The sequence below is a fragment of the Bos javanicus genome, chromosome 4, assembly GCF_032452875.1.
Source record: "Bos javanicus breed banteng chromosome 4, ARS-OSU_banteng_1.0, whole genome shotgun sequence".
Classification (NCBI taxonomy): domain Eukaryota; kingdom Metazoa; phylum Chordata; class Mammalia; order Artiodactyla; family Bovidae; genus Bos; species Bos javanicus.
In genome coordinates, this window is record NC_083871.1 from 63,330,294 (window position 1) to 63,352,686 (window position 22,393).

General features: G+C 41.8%; 1 protein-coding gene across 2 annotated transcripts in view; it reads right to left on the reverse strand.

The window, feature by feature from the left end:
• Nucleotides 1–290: 290 nt before the first annotated feature.
• BMPER (BMP binding endothelial regulator) overlaps nt 291–22,393 on the reverse strand; it is a 252,643-nt gene continuing 230,540 nt past the window's right edge. For both annotated transcript variants that reach the window (XM_061414163.1, XM_061414164.1), the window contains 2 exons: nt 14,325–14,455; nt 291–1,691 (listed from right to left, as the gene is read on the reverse strand). In XM_061414163.1, the coding sequence (XP_061270147.1) occupies nt 1,510–1,691; nt 14,325–14,455 (313 nt within the window). In that variant the 3' untranslated portion in view covers nt 291–1,509. The remainder of the gene's footprint in view (nt 1,692–14,324; nt 14,456–22,393) is intronic.

A 22,393-nucleotide genomic window follows, 5' to 3' on the forward strand; every position in this document is an offset into this window, starting at 1 on the left:
TGTGTAACTCATTCAATTTACTCAAGCCGCTGGAGATGCCCCAGTAAAAACTCCAAACTAATCCTTTAGCTGTCATGAATATATGAAACAGGAACACAAATGTCTTAACAAGCAATGGCAATATGCTGACTATCAAAACTTTGGAGGCTTGTTGTTAACTACTAATAATACTCTTTATAAAAATGTTATTGCATGGTATATAAAATATATCTAAATAAAGTTGCTAAAATGGATGAACTGATGTTGCCATTTATAAAGTATAACATACACATTTTGAAATAGAAAATGCATTGTTGTAAAACTTAAGCTCTTTATTTACTATAACACAGAACATTTTATTTTTAGACATCAGTGGGTTTGATTTTGTTACATTCTCACTTATTCAGCGAAAAACAAAAGTCAGGAAAATCCCATGGTGACTAGTAGTAACCTATCAGGAAATGAGAGCAAGCATGTAGACCATTCTTTGTTTGGATTGATGTTAAATCAACTGATCAGTAAAGCCTTTCTTTCTAATAATTAGGACAGATTCCGTTGCAAAGAGTGTTGGACTAGGAGTCCTCTAGAAATAAAGGCTTTCACTTTATACATGGAATAGTCACAAAATATAGATAGCTTACTTTGACTCAATTGGATTTGTTCATCCTAAACTGCCATGAGATTCAGAGAAATGGATATTTTCTCGTATGTTATGCAACAGTTTCTTCAAATATCTGCTCATGCCCAGTTAAACTAACAAGATATCCAGACACTCCATCATCTCAGTGTGGGACACAAAGGTGGCCACATCCATCATACACACATATATAATTAGGAGACTTGGGGAATATGCTAAGAGGGCAAGAAATCATTTGCTTCTTCGGTTATGCTTTAGTGACGAATATACATTTCTTGGTAACCAGCCAATCAGTTTTGGAAATAATATCAGACCATGACCCAGTAAAGTCTAACAGCCTATCCCTTGCTTACATGCACCATTAGAGCCTGTCGCCAATCACCAGCCATCTCTCTCAGGCATACTTTCCTTTCTCTGGAAGCAGAAATACCCCAAAATAAATTTGCCCTTCTCCAGAAAAAACACACTCCCCATTCAACAGCAAATCCTGATCCAAAGAAAAAATTAATTCAGGCAGGCAATTTTGATCTCTTAGAAAACTTTCCTTAAAAATGACAAATGTGTGTGATGGTAAAGCCATCCAATATGTCTGCATGCTGCCTTATTAAATTAAAAACACTTGATTTATTTATACAATGTCTTCAATGGCTTACAGATTAGGATCCTAGAAACAATACATGTCTTATAGCAAAAAATATACATATAAGAATCCACCTATAGTTTATATAAATGATGAAATGCTTCTGAATATATCTATATATCTATATATGTACACATATATACTCTGTGTGTGTGTTTGCAGAATCAGCACACAAATACTGCAGTCTTTCATTGGCTCTTCCACTTCAGTGTCAAGGACACTAGGTTCAAAGTCTGAAGGAACGGAACAAAGGTCACCGCTGAGGACAGAGGACTGGCTTGATGCACCTTCCTTTGTGAAGGACCAAATTTGCTGGGCAGTGACACCCAGCAACGCACGGCTTATTGCAGGGGCCGATCTCATTCCAGTTGTCACAGGTCTTGGCACATCCTGGGCCACAGGTATCATACACGGCCCCATGCTTACACTGGGTGGCTGGAAAAGAGAGGAGATGAAGGTGAGATGTGAGGAAACAGCCAGGTTAATTCACCCTCAGCCCCATGCCATTCCCACAGGCTTATGTCACTCATGGCATGGGTCTCCCCACAGCACAGGTGCACATCTGCCTCCTAACAAAAGAACAAGAACCCAGCACTTCCCAGACACTCTGGGAATCACCTGCATCTGGAAAAACATGAAACATCCACCTGCTGAGCCAGTGAACTTCAAAATGAAAGAAAATGAGAAAGTTTTATTCCCAGATAGGAAAGACTATACATTAGTAAAGCTACATGTAAATCTACAGGTTACCTAGGTATTGAGAATGGTATGAAAAGTTAACTCCAAATAGTTCTTCCAGTTGTTGAGCTGCAATGAATAGGAATCATTGTTGCAACTACCTTGATATTCAGATATACAGAATTACACATACAGGAGATGCGGTTTTGATCCCTGGGTTGGGAAGATTCCCTGGAGTAGGAGATGGCAACTCATTTCAGTATTCTTGCCTGGGAAATTCCATGGATAGAGGAGCCTGGTGGGCTACAGTCCATGAGGTTGCAAAGAATCTGACACGACTTAGCGACTAAACACTACCACCACCAACTCATACAGGAAAAAAATCTGCCAAGGATATTAGAAATGTGTGACATACTTTAATCTAGTTACCATGTGTTGAATTAATCAATTTGAAACTAGTTAGAGCAAGAGATGGGTAGAGCCCAACAGAGAAAAATTAGATGTGTGACTGGGGAGAGGGAAGTAGCTGGCTGGCTGGTCAGAGAATTTGAAAATGATGGTGTAGCCAAATCATAGCAATTTACTATCTTTGTTCAGTTGGAGCTAAAATGATTTTGACAGTATTCTGAAACTTACCAAAAATTCATGAATAGATTTGTCAGAAAAAAAAATACTGCCAGAATTCTGGAAGTTTTATGACACGCAGACTTTTCCATCTGAGTTACTTCCAATGACAATCAAAGGTGGCACCCCTCATTCTCAGGAGGAGGGATGTTGACACATGTAAGAATTTAGAAGAATCCTCTTGAAGAATAGTAATAACTGTCCAAACTCCATCTGTAGCTGTTTTTGTCTTCAGTTCATGGCACACAGCTCCTAGAACACCTGGAAATCTCCAAAGTGTTTGTATGCCAATAGGGCTGGTGGTTGGGGTCCCCAGACAGCTTCAGAATGGGGACTGCTCACCAGAAAGACCAAAGCATGATTAAAGGCTCAGAACTTTCAGCACTTTTTGCCAGGGATGCAGACAGGGACTGGATATTGAGATTATCACTTTCAGTCAATGATTTAATCAACTATGCCTACATAGGGACTGCTGCTGCTGCTAAGTTGCTTCAGTCATGTCCGACTCTGTGCGACCCCATAGACGGCAGCCCACTAGGCTCCTCTGTCCCTGGGATTCTCCAGGCAAGAATACTGGAGTGGGTTGCCATTTCCTTCTCCAATGCATAAAAGTGAAAAGTGAAAGTGAAGTCGCTCAGTTGTGCCCGGCTCTTAGCGACCCCATCTCCATACAAATCCCTAAATGACTAACGACAGGGTTCAGAAAACTTTGGAACAGGAGGACTCATTGAGGTGCTGGGATTATGGTGTCCCCGCTCTATCAGGACAGAAGCTCTTGTGTTTGGGGGACACTTCTGGAACCTACTCTCTGTGCCTCTTTATCTGGCTGTTCATTTGTATCCCTTATAATAAACGGCTCAGACAGTTTATTAGAGAATCCCAGCTGCAATTCAGGAGACCCAGGTTCAACCTCTGGGTTGGGAAGACGCCCTGGAATAGAAACTCACTCCAGTATTCTTGCCTGGAGAATCCTAAGGACAGAAGAGTCTGGCAAGCTATAATCCATGGAGTAGCCAAGAATAGGACACAACTGAGCAACCAACACTTTCACTTTACTTTCAAGAGTAGATAAGGGTTTTTCAGAGTTTTGTGAGCCCTTCTAGAAAATGATTAAGCCCAAAAGAGAAGGAGGCTGTGAGAACAGCTCTCTGCCCCTACACTGTAGCCAAGTGGAGCAGAGAGAGGGTAACCTAGGGACTCAGTACTTGGCAACCAGCATCTGAAATGAGGTGTCTTATGGGACTGAGCCCTTAAACCTGTGGAGGTTGATGCTAACTCTGGGCAGTTAATCTCAAAACTCTACTCAATGTCCTATGGTGACCTAAATGGGAAGAAAATCCAAAAAAGAGTGGATATAAGTATACATATAGCTGATTCAGGCTTCCCTGGTAGCTCATCTGGTAAAGAATTTGATTGCAATGCAGGAGGCCCTGGTTTGATTCCTGGGTCAGGAAGATCCCCTGGAGAAGGGATAGGATACCCACTCCAGTATTCTTGGGCTTCTCGTGGCTCAGTCAGTAAAGAATCGGCCCACAATGCGGGAGACCTGGGTTTGATCCCTGGGTTGGGAAGACCCCCTGGAGGAGGTCATGGCAACCCACTCCAGTATTCTTGCTTGAAGAATCCCCATAGACAGAGGAGCCTGGTGGGCTTCAGTCCATGGGGTTGCAAAGAGTCAGACATGACTGAACAACTGAGCACAGCACACAGCGGATTCACTTTGCTATGCAGTAGAAACTAACACAACGTTGAAAAGCAGCTAACTTCTTGCAGACACCTTCTCACTCTTGGGCTTCTTTATCTTCTCTTTAACACTAAAGATTCAAATTGCCTCCAAGACCCTTTCCGTGACATTCTTTTCTCTTCTCATTAATTCTCTTCTCCTACCTTCCCTTCTTCTTTCTTCCCTTCCCTCTCTTTCTCTATCAGTTATTAAATATTAGCTTTAATTTCCAGTCAAAACACTCTGAAGTTGATTATCATTAGCTTGGATTCTCTCCCCAAACCAATCATTTTTCCAAATCTTAATTCAAACATCACCTCCTTCAAGTAGCTTCCTGGATCTCTCCAAGATACCCTTCCCTGCTCTGCATCCAACAGCACTTCTCACATTACAGTTACCTGCTTACTTGTTTTAATCTCCCAGTTATGTGCATCTGTGGGCTTCCACTGTGGCTCAGCTGGTAAAAAATCCACCTGTAATGCGGGAGACCTGGGTTCGATCCCTGGGTTGGGAAAATCCCCTGGAGAAGGCAACCCACTCTAGTATTCTGGCCTGGAGAATTCCATGGACTCTATACTCCATGGGGTCGCAAAGGGTCGGACACCACTGAGGGATTTCATCTCACTGTGCATCTGTAGCTCCTATTTGGAGACCTTCGCAAGAGTCTCCTAAGGGTCTTTTAAAAGACATATATTCCTCAGTCCCTTCCCTAAAGATTTTTGCTCTGTGTCTACAGTGGAGCCTTGGGCAGCTGTAAATTTTAAAGGTTCCAGGGGTCACTATAACAAGCACCCTTGCTTGAACAGAATGAACCACCAAAGCTAGGGCTCCTGAGGGCAGAGTCCTTGTCTTCCATGATGTAAAGTTCTGGCACAAGGCCAAGCAGAGAGGAGCAGCTTAATAAATGCCTGTGCCTGTTGGATGATGATTTAATCTTAATGAAGTTCCATCCATCATCTTGATTCCCAATTTGGATTACATTTGGCTGGCCTTGAGTTCATTTTCCACTCTGCTGCTTCCAGAATGCCTCTTTCAACTCACTTTTCGCTCCAGATACTTTATTCCCCTCAGATCTCGCAAAGATCCCTCCTACTATGAAAACTCGGCAGATTTCCTGTCTCTCTCACCCACGTTCTTTCCTTTTCCCTCCTTCTCCTACAGACATGTGTTCCCCCATGTCTTTTCCTCTCTCTGACCTCTCAAGTCTTTCTTCTAACTGCACATGTACTTTCCTACTGCTTCTCTGTGACATCTTACCTTCGACTACTGAACAGATATTTTCCTCACCATTTGTTAGGTAGAAAATGCAGAACTACTAGGGGAAAAGTGGATTATTTTCACCATTGCTATTCAATTCAAATTAAATCAATAAACATTTACTGAGTATCTACTATGGGGCAGGCATCCTCTTAGGCCAGGGAATCCGATGTGAATCAGATACCATCTCTGAGGTTTAGTCTCAGGAGCCAGGACTTAAAACCAAATGGGTGATTTAAGTCAGTTCTAATGAGGTGGATGAACCTATAACTTATTATACAGAGTGAAGTAAGTCAGAAAGAGAAAGATAAATATCATATTCTAATGCATGTATACGGAATCCAGAAAAATGATACTGAAGAATTCTAACGCATGTATATGGAATCCAGAAAAATGGTACTGAAGAATTTATTTGCAGGGCAGCAATGGAGAAACAGACATAAAGAATAGACTTATGGACATGGGGAGAGGGGATGCGAGGGTGAGATGTATGGGAAAAGTCGCATGGAAACTTACATTACCATATGTAAAACAGATAACCAATGGGAATTTGCTCTATGGCTCAGGAAACTCAAACAGGGGTTCTGTACCAACCTAGAGGGGTGGGATGGGGAGGGAGATAGGAGGGATGTTTAAAAGGGAGGGAATATATGTATACCTATGGCTGATTCATGTTGAGGTTTGACAGAAAACAACAAAATTCTGTAAAGCAATTATCCTTCAATAAAAAAATAAATTAAAAAAAAACACAAATGGGTGAAGGAGACACAGAAATGGATTCCTAATTAAATGCAAGATGAACACATTAGAGAGTAAGAATGAAGTACAGTGGATCAGTAAGAGAGACATCAACTCAACATTGAGGTCTGGTTAGGGATTAAGATAGGCTTGATAAAGGACAGAAATGGTATGGACCTAACAGAAGCAGAAGATATTAAGAAGGGGTGGCAAGAATACACAGAAGAACTGCACCAAAAAGATCTTCACGACCCAGATAATCACGATGGTGTGATCACTCACCTAGAGCCAGACATCCCGGAATGTGAAGTCAAGTGGGCCTTAGAAAGCATCACTACAAACAAAGCTAGTGGAGGTGATGGAATTCCAGTTGAGCTATTTCAAATCCTGAAAGATGATGCTGTGAAAGTGCTGCACTCAATAAGCCAGCAAATTTAGAAAACTCAGCAGTGGCCACAGGACTGGAAAAGATCAGTTTTCATTCCAATCCCAAAGAAAGGCAATGCCAAAGAATGCTCAAACTACCACACAATTGCACTCATCTCACACGTTAGTAAAGTAATGCTCAAAATTCTCCAAGCCAGACTTCAGGAATATGTGAACCGTGAACTTCCAGATATTCAAGCTGGTTTTAGAAAAGGCAGAAGAACCAGAGATCATATTACCAATATCTGCTGGATCATTGAAAAAGCAAGAGAGTTCCAGAAAAACATCTATTTCTGCTTTATTGACTATGCCAAAACCTTTGACTGTGTGGATCACAACAAACTGTGGAAAATTCTGAAAGAGATGGGAATACCAGACCACCTGACCTGCCTCTTGAGAACTCTGTATGCAGGTCAGGAAGCAACAGTTAGAACTGAACATGGAACAACAGACTGGTTCCAAATAGGAAAAGGAGTACGTCAAGGCTGTATATTGTCACCCTGCTTATTTAACTTATATGCAAAGTACATCATGAGAAACACTGGGCTGGAGGAACAAGCTGGAATCAAGATTGCCGGGAGAAATATCAATAACCTCAGATATGCAGATGACACCACCCTTGTGGCAGAAAGTGAAGAGGAACTAAAGACCCTCTTGATGAGAGTGAAAGAGGAGAGTGAAAAAATTGGCCTAAAGCTCAACATTCAGAAAACTAAGATCATGGCATCCGGTCCCATCACTTCGTGGTAAATAGATGGGGAAACAGTGGAAACAGTGTCAGACTTTATTTTTTGGGGCTCCAAAATCACTGCAGATGGTGACTGCAGCCATGAAATTAAAAGACGCTTACTCCTTGGAAGGAAAGTTATGACCAACCTAGATAGCATATCAAAAAGCAGAGACATTACTTTGCCAACAAAGGTCCATCTAGTCAAGGCTATGGTTTTTCAGTGGTCATGTATGGATGTGAGAGTTGGACTGTGAAGAAAGCTGAGCGCCGAAGAATTGATGCTTTTGAACTGTGTTGTTGGAGAAGACTCTTGAGAGTCCCTTGGACTGCAAGGAGATCCAACCAGTCCATTCTAAGGGAGATCAGTTCTGGGTGTTCATTGGAAGGACTGATGCTGAAGCTGAAATTCCAATACTTTGGCCACCTCATGTGAAGAGCTGACTCACTGGAAAAGACCCTGATGCTGGGAGGGATTGAGGGCAGGAGGAGAAGGGGACAACAGAGGATGAGATGGCTGGATGGCATTACCGATTCGATGGACATGAGTTTGGGTAGGCTCTGGGAGCCTTGGTGATGGACAGGGAGGCCTGGCATGCTGCAATTCATGGGGTTGCAAAGAGTCAGACACGACTGAGCAACTGAACTGAACTGAACTAGGGATTTAGGAAGACTTCAGAAAATGGATCCCACTTAGATCTTAAAAGATGACAAGACACTGCTAGACAGACAATGGCAGAAGTTTTCCAGGCAGAGAGAGAGCATAGTGCCAGGGGAGGGGGTGGGGGAGCAAAGAGGGTGCAATCAGCAACAATAAGGAGCCATGACCCAATCATAAACTGGAGGATCCTTGGTTTGTTGGAGGAGAAGCAAGGAATTTGAGAATGAGAGTGGGAGGAGACAAAGGCAGAGAGGTGGGCAGGGGCTGTAATCCTTGAGGGAGTCTTAGAAGGGTTTTAGGGGGATAATATGATTAAATTTGCCTTCAATTTGGCACAACTTTTATACAATCCTAGAAAGTTAATCCTGACTTGGATCTTGTTTTATCCTCCATGCATCCAATATTTTTCAAACTTGTAAAAGGCAAACAATACTGACAACATAAATGTTATCTGTTTATACATGTGCATTTGAAAAGGTTTCATTTGATTAAATACATGTTTTAAAAACTAGAAAATTACCAGAGTGGTTAGGGTTGTGCTTGTGCTCAGTCATTTCAGTTGTGTTCTACTCTTTGCAACCCTATGGACTGTAGTCCACCAGACTCTTTAGTCCATGGGATTCTCCAGGCAAGAATACTGGAGTGGGTTGCCATGCCCTCCTCCAGGGGATCTTCCTGACCCAGGTATTGAACCCAGGTCTCCTGCATTACAGGCAGATTCTATACAGCTGAGCCACCAGGGAAGTCTGTGGCTAGGGTTAGCAGGTATATATTCTTAAGGGCTATTCTGTAAAGCATGCAAGGAGCATTACGTGTTACTTTATGTGGTGCCCCATGAAGGCATTACGTGTTGGCATTATCAATAGTTAGCAAGCATAGATTTGTGCCCTTTGGACTCAGCTGTTCCCACAATCCCCTTCTGTGCTGAAGGTTACAGTGCTGACCTTATCTCCTAACCTTTATAGGAGATGTCTAGTCACCAGAGGATATCAGTGTGTATAAGCAGAGCAGAGGTGCTGCAGGCAAGGGGCTAGAATCACCTGAAGTCTGCTGAATAAAGCAAGGAGGAAACTCCCCACAGAAGCCAGCAGATTATCTCATCTGCTGCAGAAATACACACACCACTTTGAATACCTCCGAATCTTTCCCACTTGTAAAATGTATTCCTGAAAAGTTCAGTGACAATTAGCAGGAAATCTGCTAAGGATGGCAAAGTAAGATGCAGGAGCAAGACCATAGGAAAATTATTGAGTCAAAAGGTACCAAGTAACAAAGATTAGGAACAGGTGAATAGAAATTGGAAAGGTCCACACAACATAACGTAACAGCAGAAGATAAGATGGTTAGATAGCATCACTGACTCAACAGACATGAATCTGAGCAAACTACGAGAGAGAGTGGAAAGCAGAGGAGCCTCGTGTGCTACAGTCCACAGGGTCCCAAAGAGTCGGACAAAATGACTTAGTGACTGAATGACAACAAACACAACAAATATTTCAATAAATTAGTTGACGCTAATATAAATACACAAATAAATATATACTCATATGTAAATATATATATATAAATTTTTAACTCATATTTTTGTTTCTATTTTACAACTAATGTTTATTCTTACAATAGGCTGACTTTTTTTTTTTTTTTTTTTACAGTGTACTTGCTTTTTTGTGCTCTCCTAATAATTAAGAACAGGGGCTATAATGCAAACTGAGCTGGGTTTGAGTCCTAGCTTTCTCACTTTCTAGCTGTGTGATTTTTAGCAAATTACTTAAATATTCTAAGCCTTAATGTCCTTTACTGTAGAATGTGGGTAATATGGAGTGGGGATTAAATAAGATGAATACGATAAAAAAAATTAAATAAGATAAAATAAAGTGCCAGAATACTCCTTGGGGCAAAGGAGGTGCTTAGAAAATAGTACATATTAATATAAATGTTTATTATTAAACTTTTATAGACCTTCACAATAGCCCTCTGCATATCATATTGTGTTTAGTAATTCCTGTACTAACCTAGAGTTTCATTAGTCCTTCTCACCACAGCTGATGGGCATACACTATGTGGTAGTAGTCATGGTAATACTAAAATCCAGCCTTCTGAGAGATGTCACTTGTTCATTCAGAGATTCTTGCTTGGCTGGCTTATCTATTCAATTTACAAGCTTTTTACTCTGGAAGATTTCTCTTCTCTATATTAAGTGGTTTTAAGTGCTGTCATAAGTCAAAAGATCTGAGAGCTAAAAAAACAAGTAAAGAGTATTCTTAGAGTCTTCAATATTCCAGATGAAACAGAAATGAATCTACTGAGAGATGCTGCACATCTCCATAAATACCAACTGTCAATCTGTGGAAGTTCAGTGTGTATGGGTGTGTGTGTGTGTGTGTGTGTGTGTAAAATGGTCCCCTGCAACCAAACATTGACAGTTATACTTCACTCAGATGGTTCCACTAATTTTAAGTGGTAAATGGAACCTTTCAGAAGTCATATTCCCTTTCCATAAGAAAAGTAATTTAGCTACTGAGATTCAGTCCCTGAAATCAGGATCCTGGGACAGGAGGAAAGTGTAGTCCTCAAATGCACTGGGTGTACTGAACTGGTGTTAAATATAGCTCAGCATGAGTAAGAGAGGGTTCACATATTCTGTATCTGATATGATCCTTGTCACAGCATCATAGCTAATAAAATTAACAAAGTTCTGCTGAGCTCAACATTACACCAGGATGAATGGCTGGGCCTTGAGTCCACATATTTTATTCATTTCCTGGTAGATTCAAGGGAAAGTGTTAGTTGTGTCTGACTCTTTGTGACCCCAAGGACTGTAGCTCACCAGGCTCCTCTGTTCATGGGATTCTCCGGGCAAAACTACTGGAGTGGGTAGCCCTCCCTTCTCCAGAGTACCTTCCCGACCTAGGGATCGAACCTAGATCTCCTACACTGCAGTCAGATACTGAGTCTCCAGGGAAAATTCAAGGGAAAGAGGACTCAAAGTAGAGAAAAGGAGACAGGCATATTCAAGGTGTGCTGGAAGGACCAAGTCTCTCAAAACCCTGCCCTTCCTATACTACCCTGCACTGAGGAGGGAGGTCAGTCATTTACTCGCATGTTTCAGGAGCCTCAGCCATACCTTAATATGAGTTTGTATCACCTCAGCCCTCCTCTGGAAAGGCAGCATTGATAGAGAGGCACTCTTGCCATGGAAAGGGAACTCAGACATAGATTGGACTTGGGTTTTCAGAGGAGAGAGCAAATAAAAGGGTTTGAGTGCTTTCTAAGGACATAGATTAGTGACTGTGTCAAGGGGTGGCTTTGGGAAGCTTTAGTGATCCCTAAACCCTCATCATTCTACTCCCCCAAAGCTACACATTAACCATACAAGTTAACTTCGTGGTTTCAACTTTGACTGCAGGTCAGAACCACTGGAGAGGTTTCAAGTGATACACAAGACCAGTTAAAGCAGGATATCTGGGCTTGGGGCCCAGGCATCGTTTCCTGGTTTATATTTAAGCTCCCAGAATGACTCCAATGTCGAGCAGATTGAGATCCACCATCTAAGTGAACATGATGTCCATGCCCTGAAAATAAGACTCAAGGCAATTCTTCCAACCAGCTGACCACCCTTGCCCTCTACCAATGTATATATTAAAGCTAGCAGTGCCATGAACTGCCTTCTTTTCCAATTTTGGAGTTAAGTTTTCTCAGATTCATGTAGAATGTTGCAAACCCCAGGCTCTCTGTTCTAGGCAAATCTGGTCCTTTAAAGAAAAACATTTGTCAACCCTTGTAGCAAATCACAGTCATCTCATCTTGCGTCTAAGAGTAGCATTACTACTGACTATCTTGTAAGAGTTGCACACTCTTCTAGATGTTTTACATACATATCACTAATGCTTATAACTCTGCAGAGTAGATACTACTATAAATTTCCAAAATATATCTAGAATCTCTCTTCCTCCTCCACACACTGCCTCCTTCTTAATCCAAGCCACCATCATTTTGTCATTCTGACTTCTGCAACAGCCTCTTGCTTTCAAGCTATTCAATGTATTCTCTACACAGGGTGGTCTTTGAAAAGCAGAAGGAAGGTTGCTTAAAGTCCATCAGTGGCTTCCATCCTTCTTGGAAAAAAAGCTAGACTCCTTTTCAAGACCTGCGAAGTCCTGCATGATTCAGCTCCAGCTTCAACTCCACTCTCATCTTGAGCCTTTCTTTCCCTTGCTTACTGTGCTCATACTGACTCACTTCCAGTTTGAGAGCTGCTATCTTATTCAAATATGATTCTTCCACATAGAGCTCTTGCCCTGACTCCCTTCAGTTCTACAATGTGCAGCTGGACTATCACCTCCAAAGAACAGTCTTCTCTCCTCACCATTTAAGTAGCCACCCACTCTGGCTCCATGTTTTCTTTTGCTCTGCTCTATTTGTTTCCTTCACCATACTCACCACACTTAGCAAGTATTTATTGTAGAGTTACTAGTTTCGTCTGGTTCTCCCACTGGGCCAGTGGCACTTCAATGGCAGGGATCTCACCCCATCTCTCATAGTCACCAAAGTACCGACAGTGCTTTCTTCAATGCCTGGTACTTACCCATTTTGTAAAAAATATTTCTTGGATGAACAAAGAATCCCATTTTACAGATATCAAATAAACTAAGGAAGTTGCCTGAGATCAAAGCGCTATTAATGACAATTACAGCAATCTGTCTCTCAGAAGGAAAAGAACATTTTACTGGTGTTTATATAGCAGTTTCTCTTTCTCAAAATAAAAAATCACACAGGAAGCAACAGTTAGAACTGGAGATGGAACAACAGACTGATTCCAAATAGGAAAAGAAGTATGTCAAGGCTGTATATTGTCACCCTGCTTATTTAAATTATATGCAGAGTACATCATGAGAAACACTAGGCTGGAAGAAGCACAAGCTGGAATCAAGATTGCCGGGAGAAATATCAATAACCTCAGATATGCAGATGATGCCACCCTTATGGCAGAAAGTGAAGAGGAACTAAAAAGCCTCTTGATGAAGGTGAAAGAGGAGAGTGAAAAAGTTGGCTTAAAGATCAACATTCAGAAAACTAAGATCATAGCATCTGGTCCCATCACTTCATGGGAAATAGATGGGGAAACAGTGGAAACAGTGTCCAACTTTATTTTTTGGGCTCCAAAATCACTGCAGATGGTGATTGCAGCCATGAAATTAAAAGATGCTTACTCCTTGGAATGAAAGTTAAGATCAACCTACAAAGCATATTAAAATTCAGAGAGATTACTTTGCCAACAAAGGTCCATCTAGTCAAGGCTATGGTTTTTCCAATAGACATGTATGGATGTGAGAGTTGGACTATAAAGAAAGCTGAGCACCAAAGAATTGATGCTTTTGAACTGTGGTGTTGGAGAAGATTCTTGAGAGTCCCTTGGACTGCAAGGAGATCCAACCAGTCCATCCTAAAGGAAATCAGTCTTGGGTGTTCATTGGAAGGACTGATGTTGAAGCTGAAACTCCAATACTTTGGCCACCTGATGTGAAGAGCTGACTTATTTGGAAAGACCCTGATGCTGGGAAAGATTGAGGGCAGGAGGAGAAGGGGATGACAGAGGATGAGATGGTTGGAAGGCATCACCGACTCAATGGACCTGAGTTTGGGTAGGCTCCGGGAGTTGGTGATGGACAGGGAGGCCTGGCGTGCTGCAGTTCATGGGGTTGCAAAGTGTCGGATACGACTGAGCAACTGAACTGAACTGAACTGAACTATCCTGAAAACCTTAAATGACTGTAACTGTCCTGGATCTCCTTTGTTCCATACGTAACCTAAACCATAGCAATGACTATCCCTGTGCTAAGCACATCAAGCTGGTAGCTTGAGGTTAAGAGGATTTTGCACCAGTGTAAATCCTTAAATTGTGCAAATGTGCTCATCCCAAAGCACTTCTCTTAAACATTTTCTATCCTGCCCAGTGAGAAGTTCCTGTGTTTTATCAAGTTGAAATCCAGCTGGGCCACTGATAATGCCAAGGGGGGATGTGACCATTCACCTATCATCAAATTCTCTTTTATTGCTATCTTGGAAATGGCTACCCACTCCAGTATTCTTGCCTGGAGAATTCCATGGACAGAGGGCCTCGCGGGTGACAGTCCATGGGGTTGCAGAGTCAGACACGACTTAGCGACAAGCATGTTACTAGCTTGGGCACTGGAGTTGAGTTTCTGATGGTTGGATCTGCCAGAAATTTCTCACCTGCACAGTTCTGCTGTGGCTCCCAGTGGACACGGATGCCCTCTCTCTGGCAGGCCCGGGTATATGCCAGGAATGATTCGCAGTAACAGTTTTTATGGACTGGACATTCACACATGTCTGTCACGCAGGACCTAAGGGACCAACAGAAAGAAGTGAACATTCAAAAATATCAGATACCAAGTTTTCTAAATACAACTTGAAGAAAAGCAGTAGGTGAGTAAATGTCAAACCTTGTCCAGACATTAAAGGCTTCTATTTTAAATTGGAAACCTAAAAATGATATAAAAAATACTTCATGAAACCTTAGTGGATACCTCTGAATAATGTGACATCAGTTTCCTTTTCTTCTAGAGCAGGACTAGTCAATAGAACTTTCTTAATGATAGAAATACTCTATAGTCTCCACTGTCCAAAGTTATAGCCACTCATCATATCTGGTCAATTAGCACTTGAAATGTATCCAGTGTGAATGAAAAACCAAATTTTTTATTTGATTGAATTTTAATTAATTTAGATGTAAACAGTTACAAATGTCTATTTGTTATCATGTTGGGAACACAGCTCTTAGAATACACCCCTATTCAAGGTGCTGCCATTTTGTGAGTAGCTCTGATATATGAATAATAAGCTCTATTACAATATAACTGAAATAGAGACCAATTTGATGACAGCATCAAATCTCTTGGCTTTCTGAAGACATTCAATTAGGATTCACTTTTCCAGATCTTAGAATCTTAGTCTTTTGAGAATCACTGAACCTTGTTCTTTAGAACGTGGGGTGACAAATTCCAAATAAAGCAAAACTTTCAGGCCACTAATTAGACTGAAAGATATAGGAGATTGAGCCAAGGTCCTTGTTTGCTTTTTACCGAGTCGCTCAGTTGTATCTCTTTGCAACCCCATGGACTGCAGCTTGCCAGGTTCTTCTGTCCATGGAATTTTACAGGCAAGAATACTGGAGTGGGTTGCCATTTCCTATTCTGGGCAATCTTCCCGACCTAGGGATCAAACCTACATCTCTTGTATCTAGGTAGGTTGATTCTTTACCACTAGTGCCACCTGGGAAGTGCCTAAGGGGCTTAAGTTTAAATACGGAAATGATTGGCCAGGATGTAAAGAGAACTGCAGTGTGTTTCAAACACAAACTAATATATTTTCAAACACATTGACCTTGGAGACATAATAACCTCACATTGGACTATGACGTTACAGTTTACAAAGGCCTTTCTCATTCTGTTATGAGTGCTAAAGAGGACATAGCACAGTCCCTGTTTTATTAATTAAAAAAAAAGTCATTCTATAAACAGGCCCAAAGTCACATTAGTAAGTGACAAAAAAGTGAACTAAGTTACATCTCCTGAGACTAGTGCTCTTTTCCCAGCAAGTTTTGTTGTTGTTGTTTTAGTTGCGAAGTTGTTTCTGACTCCTTTGCAACACCATGGACTGTCTCCTCTGTCCATAGGATTTCCCAGGCAAGAATACTGGAGTGGGTTGCCATTTCCTTCTCCAGGGGATATTCCCAACCCAGGACAATGAACCCAAGGGGTGTACTGCATTGGCAGACAGAGTCTTTATCATTGAGTCACACAGAAGCCCTGCAGCAAGTTTATTGCCTAACAATTCTGACTTAACATTTTACACAAGACACCCAAGATTAGACTTATTTTTTTCATACTCTGTTCAGTGAAACCACTTCTTTACAGAATCTAATTCAAGGCTGGAAGCAGAAAAAATACTATTCAAGATTATAAATAGCACTGATGATCTTGAAAAGTGATCAGGACATGGTCATCCAGTGTTCTTACACAAGCATTCCCTCTTGGTGTGAGATGTGTACACACCTGATTACAGAGAGTGACCAGCTTGCTCTGGGTAGAATTGCCTGCTCTGAACAAGAATTAAATGGCAGAAACCATGTTAAAAGATCAATAGACTCACCGTGTACTTTCAAAGTTATTACATTTCAACACTCAAGGCCACAGCCTTGGGAAATGGGAACTAAGCTGGAACAAAAGAGAAACAAGTCTGAAACCTCAAGAGTGCTTTCATTTCATCCAAAGAGAGATTGTTTGATGCCTGATACTTAAGACACAATGATCAGGACAGAAAAACTGCTCTCTCTGCTTTCTGTAATAATCAAAGCTGTAATTCTTAATACCTTCTCCACTTGTATTACAGAAAACCTGTGAAATCATGTTCAACCCTTTCTAATATTAGACACGCATGTTGTGTCTTTAAAGTAATGTGGAGCCTCCAGGTTTCCAAGAAAAGACAAATAAAGCCTGTCCTTACAACAGCCACTGAATGTCTGGGGAGGAACCCTCCTCAACATTATTTCCTCTATTGTTTCAATTTTCATTTCAGACTGACCCACGCCCACCACACCTGTGCTCAGACTTCACAGCACCACTTTTGGCTGCTGCCGTCCTACCCTCCAAGTCCACTTCTGCTTCACATGTTTCTCACCGACTTTCCTGGCCCAAGGATGTGGGTACCCTTGCTGTCGTACTCAACTCCCACTGGCATGACATGAAGGGGATGGGACCTCACGAACCTGGTAAAATGGTGGCACTTTTTTGGGAAAAACCTCAACCAGAGGAAATGCACCCTCTGATTTGAAAGAATGTCTAATGTAATTCTATAAAACTGTTTGGACAGTCAGCAAACAAAATTTAATTTGTTTGTGTGAAAGGACTGCTGGCCAGTGTTTTCCTTCTTTTCTCTATATTTCTACCGGTTGTTGTATGAAGCTATTTATACAATTTAAAATAAATTATGAACAGCTCAATCCAATTCACTGAGACTGCTTAGAGAAACGTTCAAAGCACGTATTTAATAATTGCTATGTACACATAATCTACCCTACCCACAGACTACTCTGGACTCTCAGACACAATCAATAATACATCTACCCTTTAAAACTAAGGAAGATTTGAGCTTCTTCTATTACTTGGCACTCATGAGAAACAACATTTGAGGGAAAAATGTTTGTCAAAGTCAGTTCTTGACTTGAAATGTGTCACATATTTTTAAAGGCTTGAAAGATGTGTCTTTTCACAGAAGTTAAAACTATAAGATGTCTTTTTTCACTTGTCAAGTTGACTTTTACACAAAATTGTACCTAGAGTTTGTAAGAGAATGAAGAAATAGACAGTCCATACTCTGCTGGCAAAAGTGTAAAAGTGTAGCTCTTATGTTGAGCACTTTGCTCTACTCAGCCTTTACATGAATTATCACATTTACTCCATACAGAACCAGATATGAGGCAGGTGATACTACCAGCCCACTTAACAGATGGGGAAACTGAAGCCTGGAGATGTTAACTATATCCCCAAGGTCACGTGGCTGATGACAGATTCAGAACTTCAGAACCAGGACTGTAACTCAGGCCTTTCTAATCTCAACTCTCATGTTCTTAATAACATTAGAAGATCTTTCTACAGAGTAACTTGGCAATACTTACAAATAGCCCTAAGAAACATTTTTATCCTGATAAGGAAATTTCACACCTAAGGAAATAGTAACTCATATGGTTTATACACAGGGGTGTCATCACAATACTATTAAAATGGAAAAAAAAAGAAATAACCTAAATTGCCTACAATAAGGGCCTAGTTACCTACATTTTAGGAGACTTCTACAATGAAATATTCTACAGACGTTACGATGGTGTTTACGATGTACATTTTTAAACTCAAGGAAACATTCAGGAAGGATTAATGGAAAAAGAGCAAAACTGTTCCAGTCTTGTGTAGTCACACACGTGCTTATGTGCTAAGTCACTTAGTCGTGTCTGACTCCTTGTGACCCTATGGACTATATCCCGCCAGGCTCCTCTGTCCTCGGGATTCTCCAGGCAAGAATACTGGAGTGATTACACACAGAAAACTATATGCCCAAATATTCACCACGGTCAATACCCTGAGTGCTGGCTCTTTCTCTTATTTTCCTACATATTTTCTACAATGAACATGCACCACTTTTCTAAAAAGATAAAATCACAGTGTATTTTTTAAACAACAAAAGGAATGTCATAAGACATATTAATATTTAAATTCAAATTTAGGAACTAGAGTGAGTGAGAAAATAAAGAATGGGAGAAAAATAAAGCTTTCATTTGTAGATTTTAGCTATTAAGTATTTCTCCAGCTAAGATCTTTCTAATCTGTACATCAGAGGCCTTCTGACATAGGCTGTGATTTGATCCACTTTGCATGGTCCTCAGATTTCCACCTCGTTGATCTAATGATGCTGTGAGCTTGACATCCAGGTGGATGGAATGGATAACAGAATAATTATGCATGCTTCTGCTGATAACAAAGGAATTTATTAAGAGGAAAATAAAAGCATCTTCATAGACCTGTCAAATTTCAGGGAGGGGCAGAACTATTGTTATTCAAGTATTCAATTCATGTTATCACACTTAATACTTCAGCATGAGTGAAATCTAATTTATGACACAGTTGAGCTGAATTTTTATATGTTAATAGAAGATTATGGACCTTGCCTTAGTCAGTATTCACCAATACTCTACATTTATATTCATTTTACGGAATCAGTAGCAGAATGTTATCACTTTCAGTAGTTACTGAGATTTATGGCTTTGGTTTTTCTGCTTTAATGGCGTTATTCTGTCAATAATGTTCTGTTTGATGCTGAGTTCTTGGTCAGGAAACACCGTCGCCCATTGCTCCAACGGGAAACCACAGGATCCACTTCAAATGAGCTTTTCCAGGAAAGCCCTGCAGGTAAAGAGCACCAGCCTGGCCCGAGCAATCCCTGTAAAGCATACTTTCCGTCATGGGAGCTTTTAATTAATGTACTTAGAAATGCTTTTCTAATTTATCCTCCCTGCCCTTGGCATCTTTCCTGACAGCAGAGAGGTACAGGCAGGATTCTCGTTCCATGGGGTTTGCACAGCTGCGCGGTGCAGAGATAAGGAAAGGGATGCCAAGGGCTATCACAGGGCCCCAAGCAACTGGCGCCGTGCCGTCCTGTAATGTCACACACCAGCTGCTTCCCTTGTCTATCCACTTTATGTGCATGAGCCGTGTGCCACGCGGCAGTAAGACCCTTTGAACACCTTTCCTCATAGCAGCCAGCAGAGTACACGTGTCAGCACCTACCTGTGGTCCCTTCCCCCACTGAAATAGGACTTATCACAATTTACCTACAGGGGAGCCTCCTCATCTTTTTTCCCCTGTCAAGTTACAACCGACTGTCTCTTGCAAAGCTCTAAGATGGTAGCTACTATCCACATGGAGCCATTTAAATGGAAATTTAAGTTAACTATGATTAAATAAATCTAAAATTCAGTTCCTCAGTCACACTAGCCATACCTCAAGTGCTCAGCAGCCACCTGTAATTTGTGACCACCATATTGGACATTTCCACCAGTTCCATCACTGCAGAAAATTGTACTGGTACTGGATGGTGGTACCAAGAATGCAGCTCTGTCTGTATTTGAAAACCACTCCTGTCCTCTCCAGAAGGATTTATTGGTGGAGTGAGATTAAGGTCTCATCTACAGAGAAAGTTCAAATTTCTTGGGCTCAATGTCAAGGTCCCTAGCCATCTAAACATCCCTCTTTCTTTCCCATTCATTCTTTGATCCAGTCATATGGGGGCTGTCTCATTAACCATCAGGCTTCCTTCTGCTTTGTTTTTGCCTCAAATGTGCCTTCTTGTCTTCTCCACTGGAAAAATCAGATGCCTATCCTTTCAGTTCAGTTCAGTTCAGTTCAGTCGCTCAGTCATGTCCGACTCTTTGCGACCCCATGAATCGCAGCACGCCAGGCCTCCCTGTCCATCACCAACTCCTGGAGTTCACCCAGACTCACATCCATCGAGTCAGTGATGCCATCCAGCCATCTCATCCTTTGTCGTCCCCTTCTCCTCCTGCCCCCAATCCCTCCCAGCATCAAAGTCTTTTCCAGTGAGTCAACTCTTCTCATGAGGTGGCCAAAGACGGTTCAAATTCCTCTGAGGTGCTCCCTGACTGGCTCAGGAAAAGTTATCCCCTGTCTATCAGGTCCTGTGCCTCCCACATCTTTATTCTTGTGCAGACCCTCTGAATCCTTATGGTCTCTTTCTCTGTTTCAGCAACAGAACTATATCTCGCTCATCCAGCCAAGCACTGTGCCTTGGACACACAGCTCATTAAACATTCAGTGAATCATCCCAAGAGTAGATGAGAATGGCCTGATAACCTTCACATGGCTTCCATGGGGTTGGGTAGTTGGACACTGATATCTGAGGGGCATGAATTCCATCCTTGCCTCTAACTTGCTGGCCATGGTGTGGGAGCTGCTACCCATGGCTACCTTGGAACAAAGCTGCTTCTACAAGAACCTTTCCACTGTCATTTTCATTTTGAACTTCTGGTACCCCTTCTCCTGTATCCCAGAGGATTTTTTTTCACTTAGTGAATGGTGGGAAAAAAGATTTTGATGAGAGAATTCTGCATTCATGACACATTTTCAGAAAAGCACATATTCAGTCTTATAGGAACAACTTATAGCTCTTCATGTTATTAAAAAGGCAAGCCTCCAACACTGCTAAAATCAAAACATCAAACACCTCTCTGCTTCCTAGCAACAGCACACCAAGTGATTTTCCCTCTGCTTTTTCTGGCAGGAGTGCCACGCCTGCCAGAGAGAAGCAAGTGCTCATGACTTTGCTACCCAAACACAGTTCTGAAAGACAGATATATGAACCACTGGGAACTCTCCACCCAGCTTCTGGGGGAACAGATAGGCAAACCAAGAGCCAGCCCCATCTAGGACCCAGAGTCAGAGCTCCGGCTTTCCCCTCTACCACCATGAAGGGTCTCTGGCTGGGCTATTTGTTCAATCTGGAGGTCAGTTGTCCTGGGAGCAACAATAGAACAGGACTGGAAGATAACTAGAAAACCACACTGGGGTCCTATGGCTTTCCTTACTCCATGTTTTTGGAGAGTTCACAGAAGCAAGTGAAAGCATCTCAGGCTTATTAGGGCCTGGAAATCAGTGAAAAAGAGAGATGGAGACAGAGTCCTGACTGGATGGAGTGCATTTAACTACCAAGGGACTACTTAAAATTTCACAAATACTTTAACCCTTGAAATTCTGCGTTGACTTTCCTAACCTGAGTTACATGGAAGTAACTAGAGGTAGCAGCCACAATCTGAAGGCATATCCATGTTACATTATACCTAAGAAAACAATTCCAAACCTAACTCAGTAGTGGCTATCTCAGTTTTCCTCAATACCATATAGGCACTCTTATGCTTTCACAAAAAAACACAGCACTCTAACCTAAAAATCAGGGTTCAAAGATTTAATAATGTGAAATGTAAAGTAGCTTTACTGAGTTGTAAATAAGTGTGTGGGGCAAGTCTGCAAAGCCAGCCTACTGCTCCTTCCAGACTCTTCCTGGGCCAGCCACAGTTGGCATCACCATGGCTTAACTATGAGTGAGAATATCTGAAAGTTTAAATTGGTTCCAGGTGGCCTAGGGTTGCCAGGCTAGAATAGCAAGGTCAGGCATTTCTGGATGATCTTGTGCATTTCATGAAATCTATCTGAGGAGACGGGGCAGGAGAATCTGGGAGGCCAGCTGTGTCTCTGGTTGCAGATCTTGAATTTATCTGCAGTCCAGCTTCACCACCAACACACACACACACACACATACACGTTAGACCTTGAGGCCACTCCTTAGTATGAGGAATGAACTCATTGAACCTTGCTTGTTCCAGGCACTAAGGGAGGCATGAGATGAACAGAAATGGACCCCAGCCAGAAGGGAAAATTACACAGATACTGAAAATCAAACTCGAAATGACGTGAGGGCTTTAATGACAGACAACTGGAGCAATGGGATGAAAGAAAAATGAGTGTTAGTCACTCAATCATGTCCGACTCTTTGCGACCCCATGGACTGTAGCCCACCAAGCTCCTCTATCCTCTATCCACATGGATTCTCCAGCAAGAATATTGGAGTGGGTTGCCATGCCCTCCTCCAGGGGATCTTCCCAACCCAGGGATCCAACCCAGGTCTCCTGCATTGCAGAGAGATTCTTTACTGTGTGA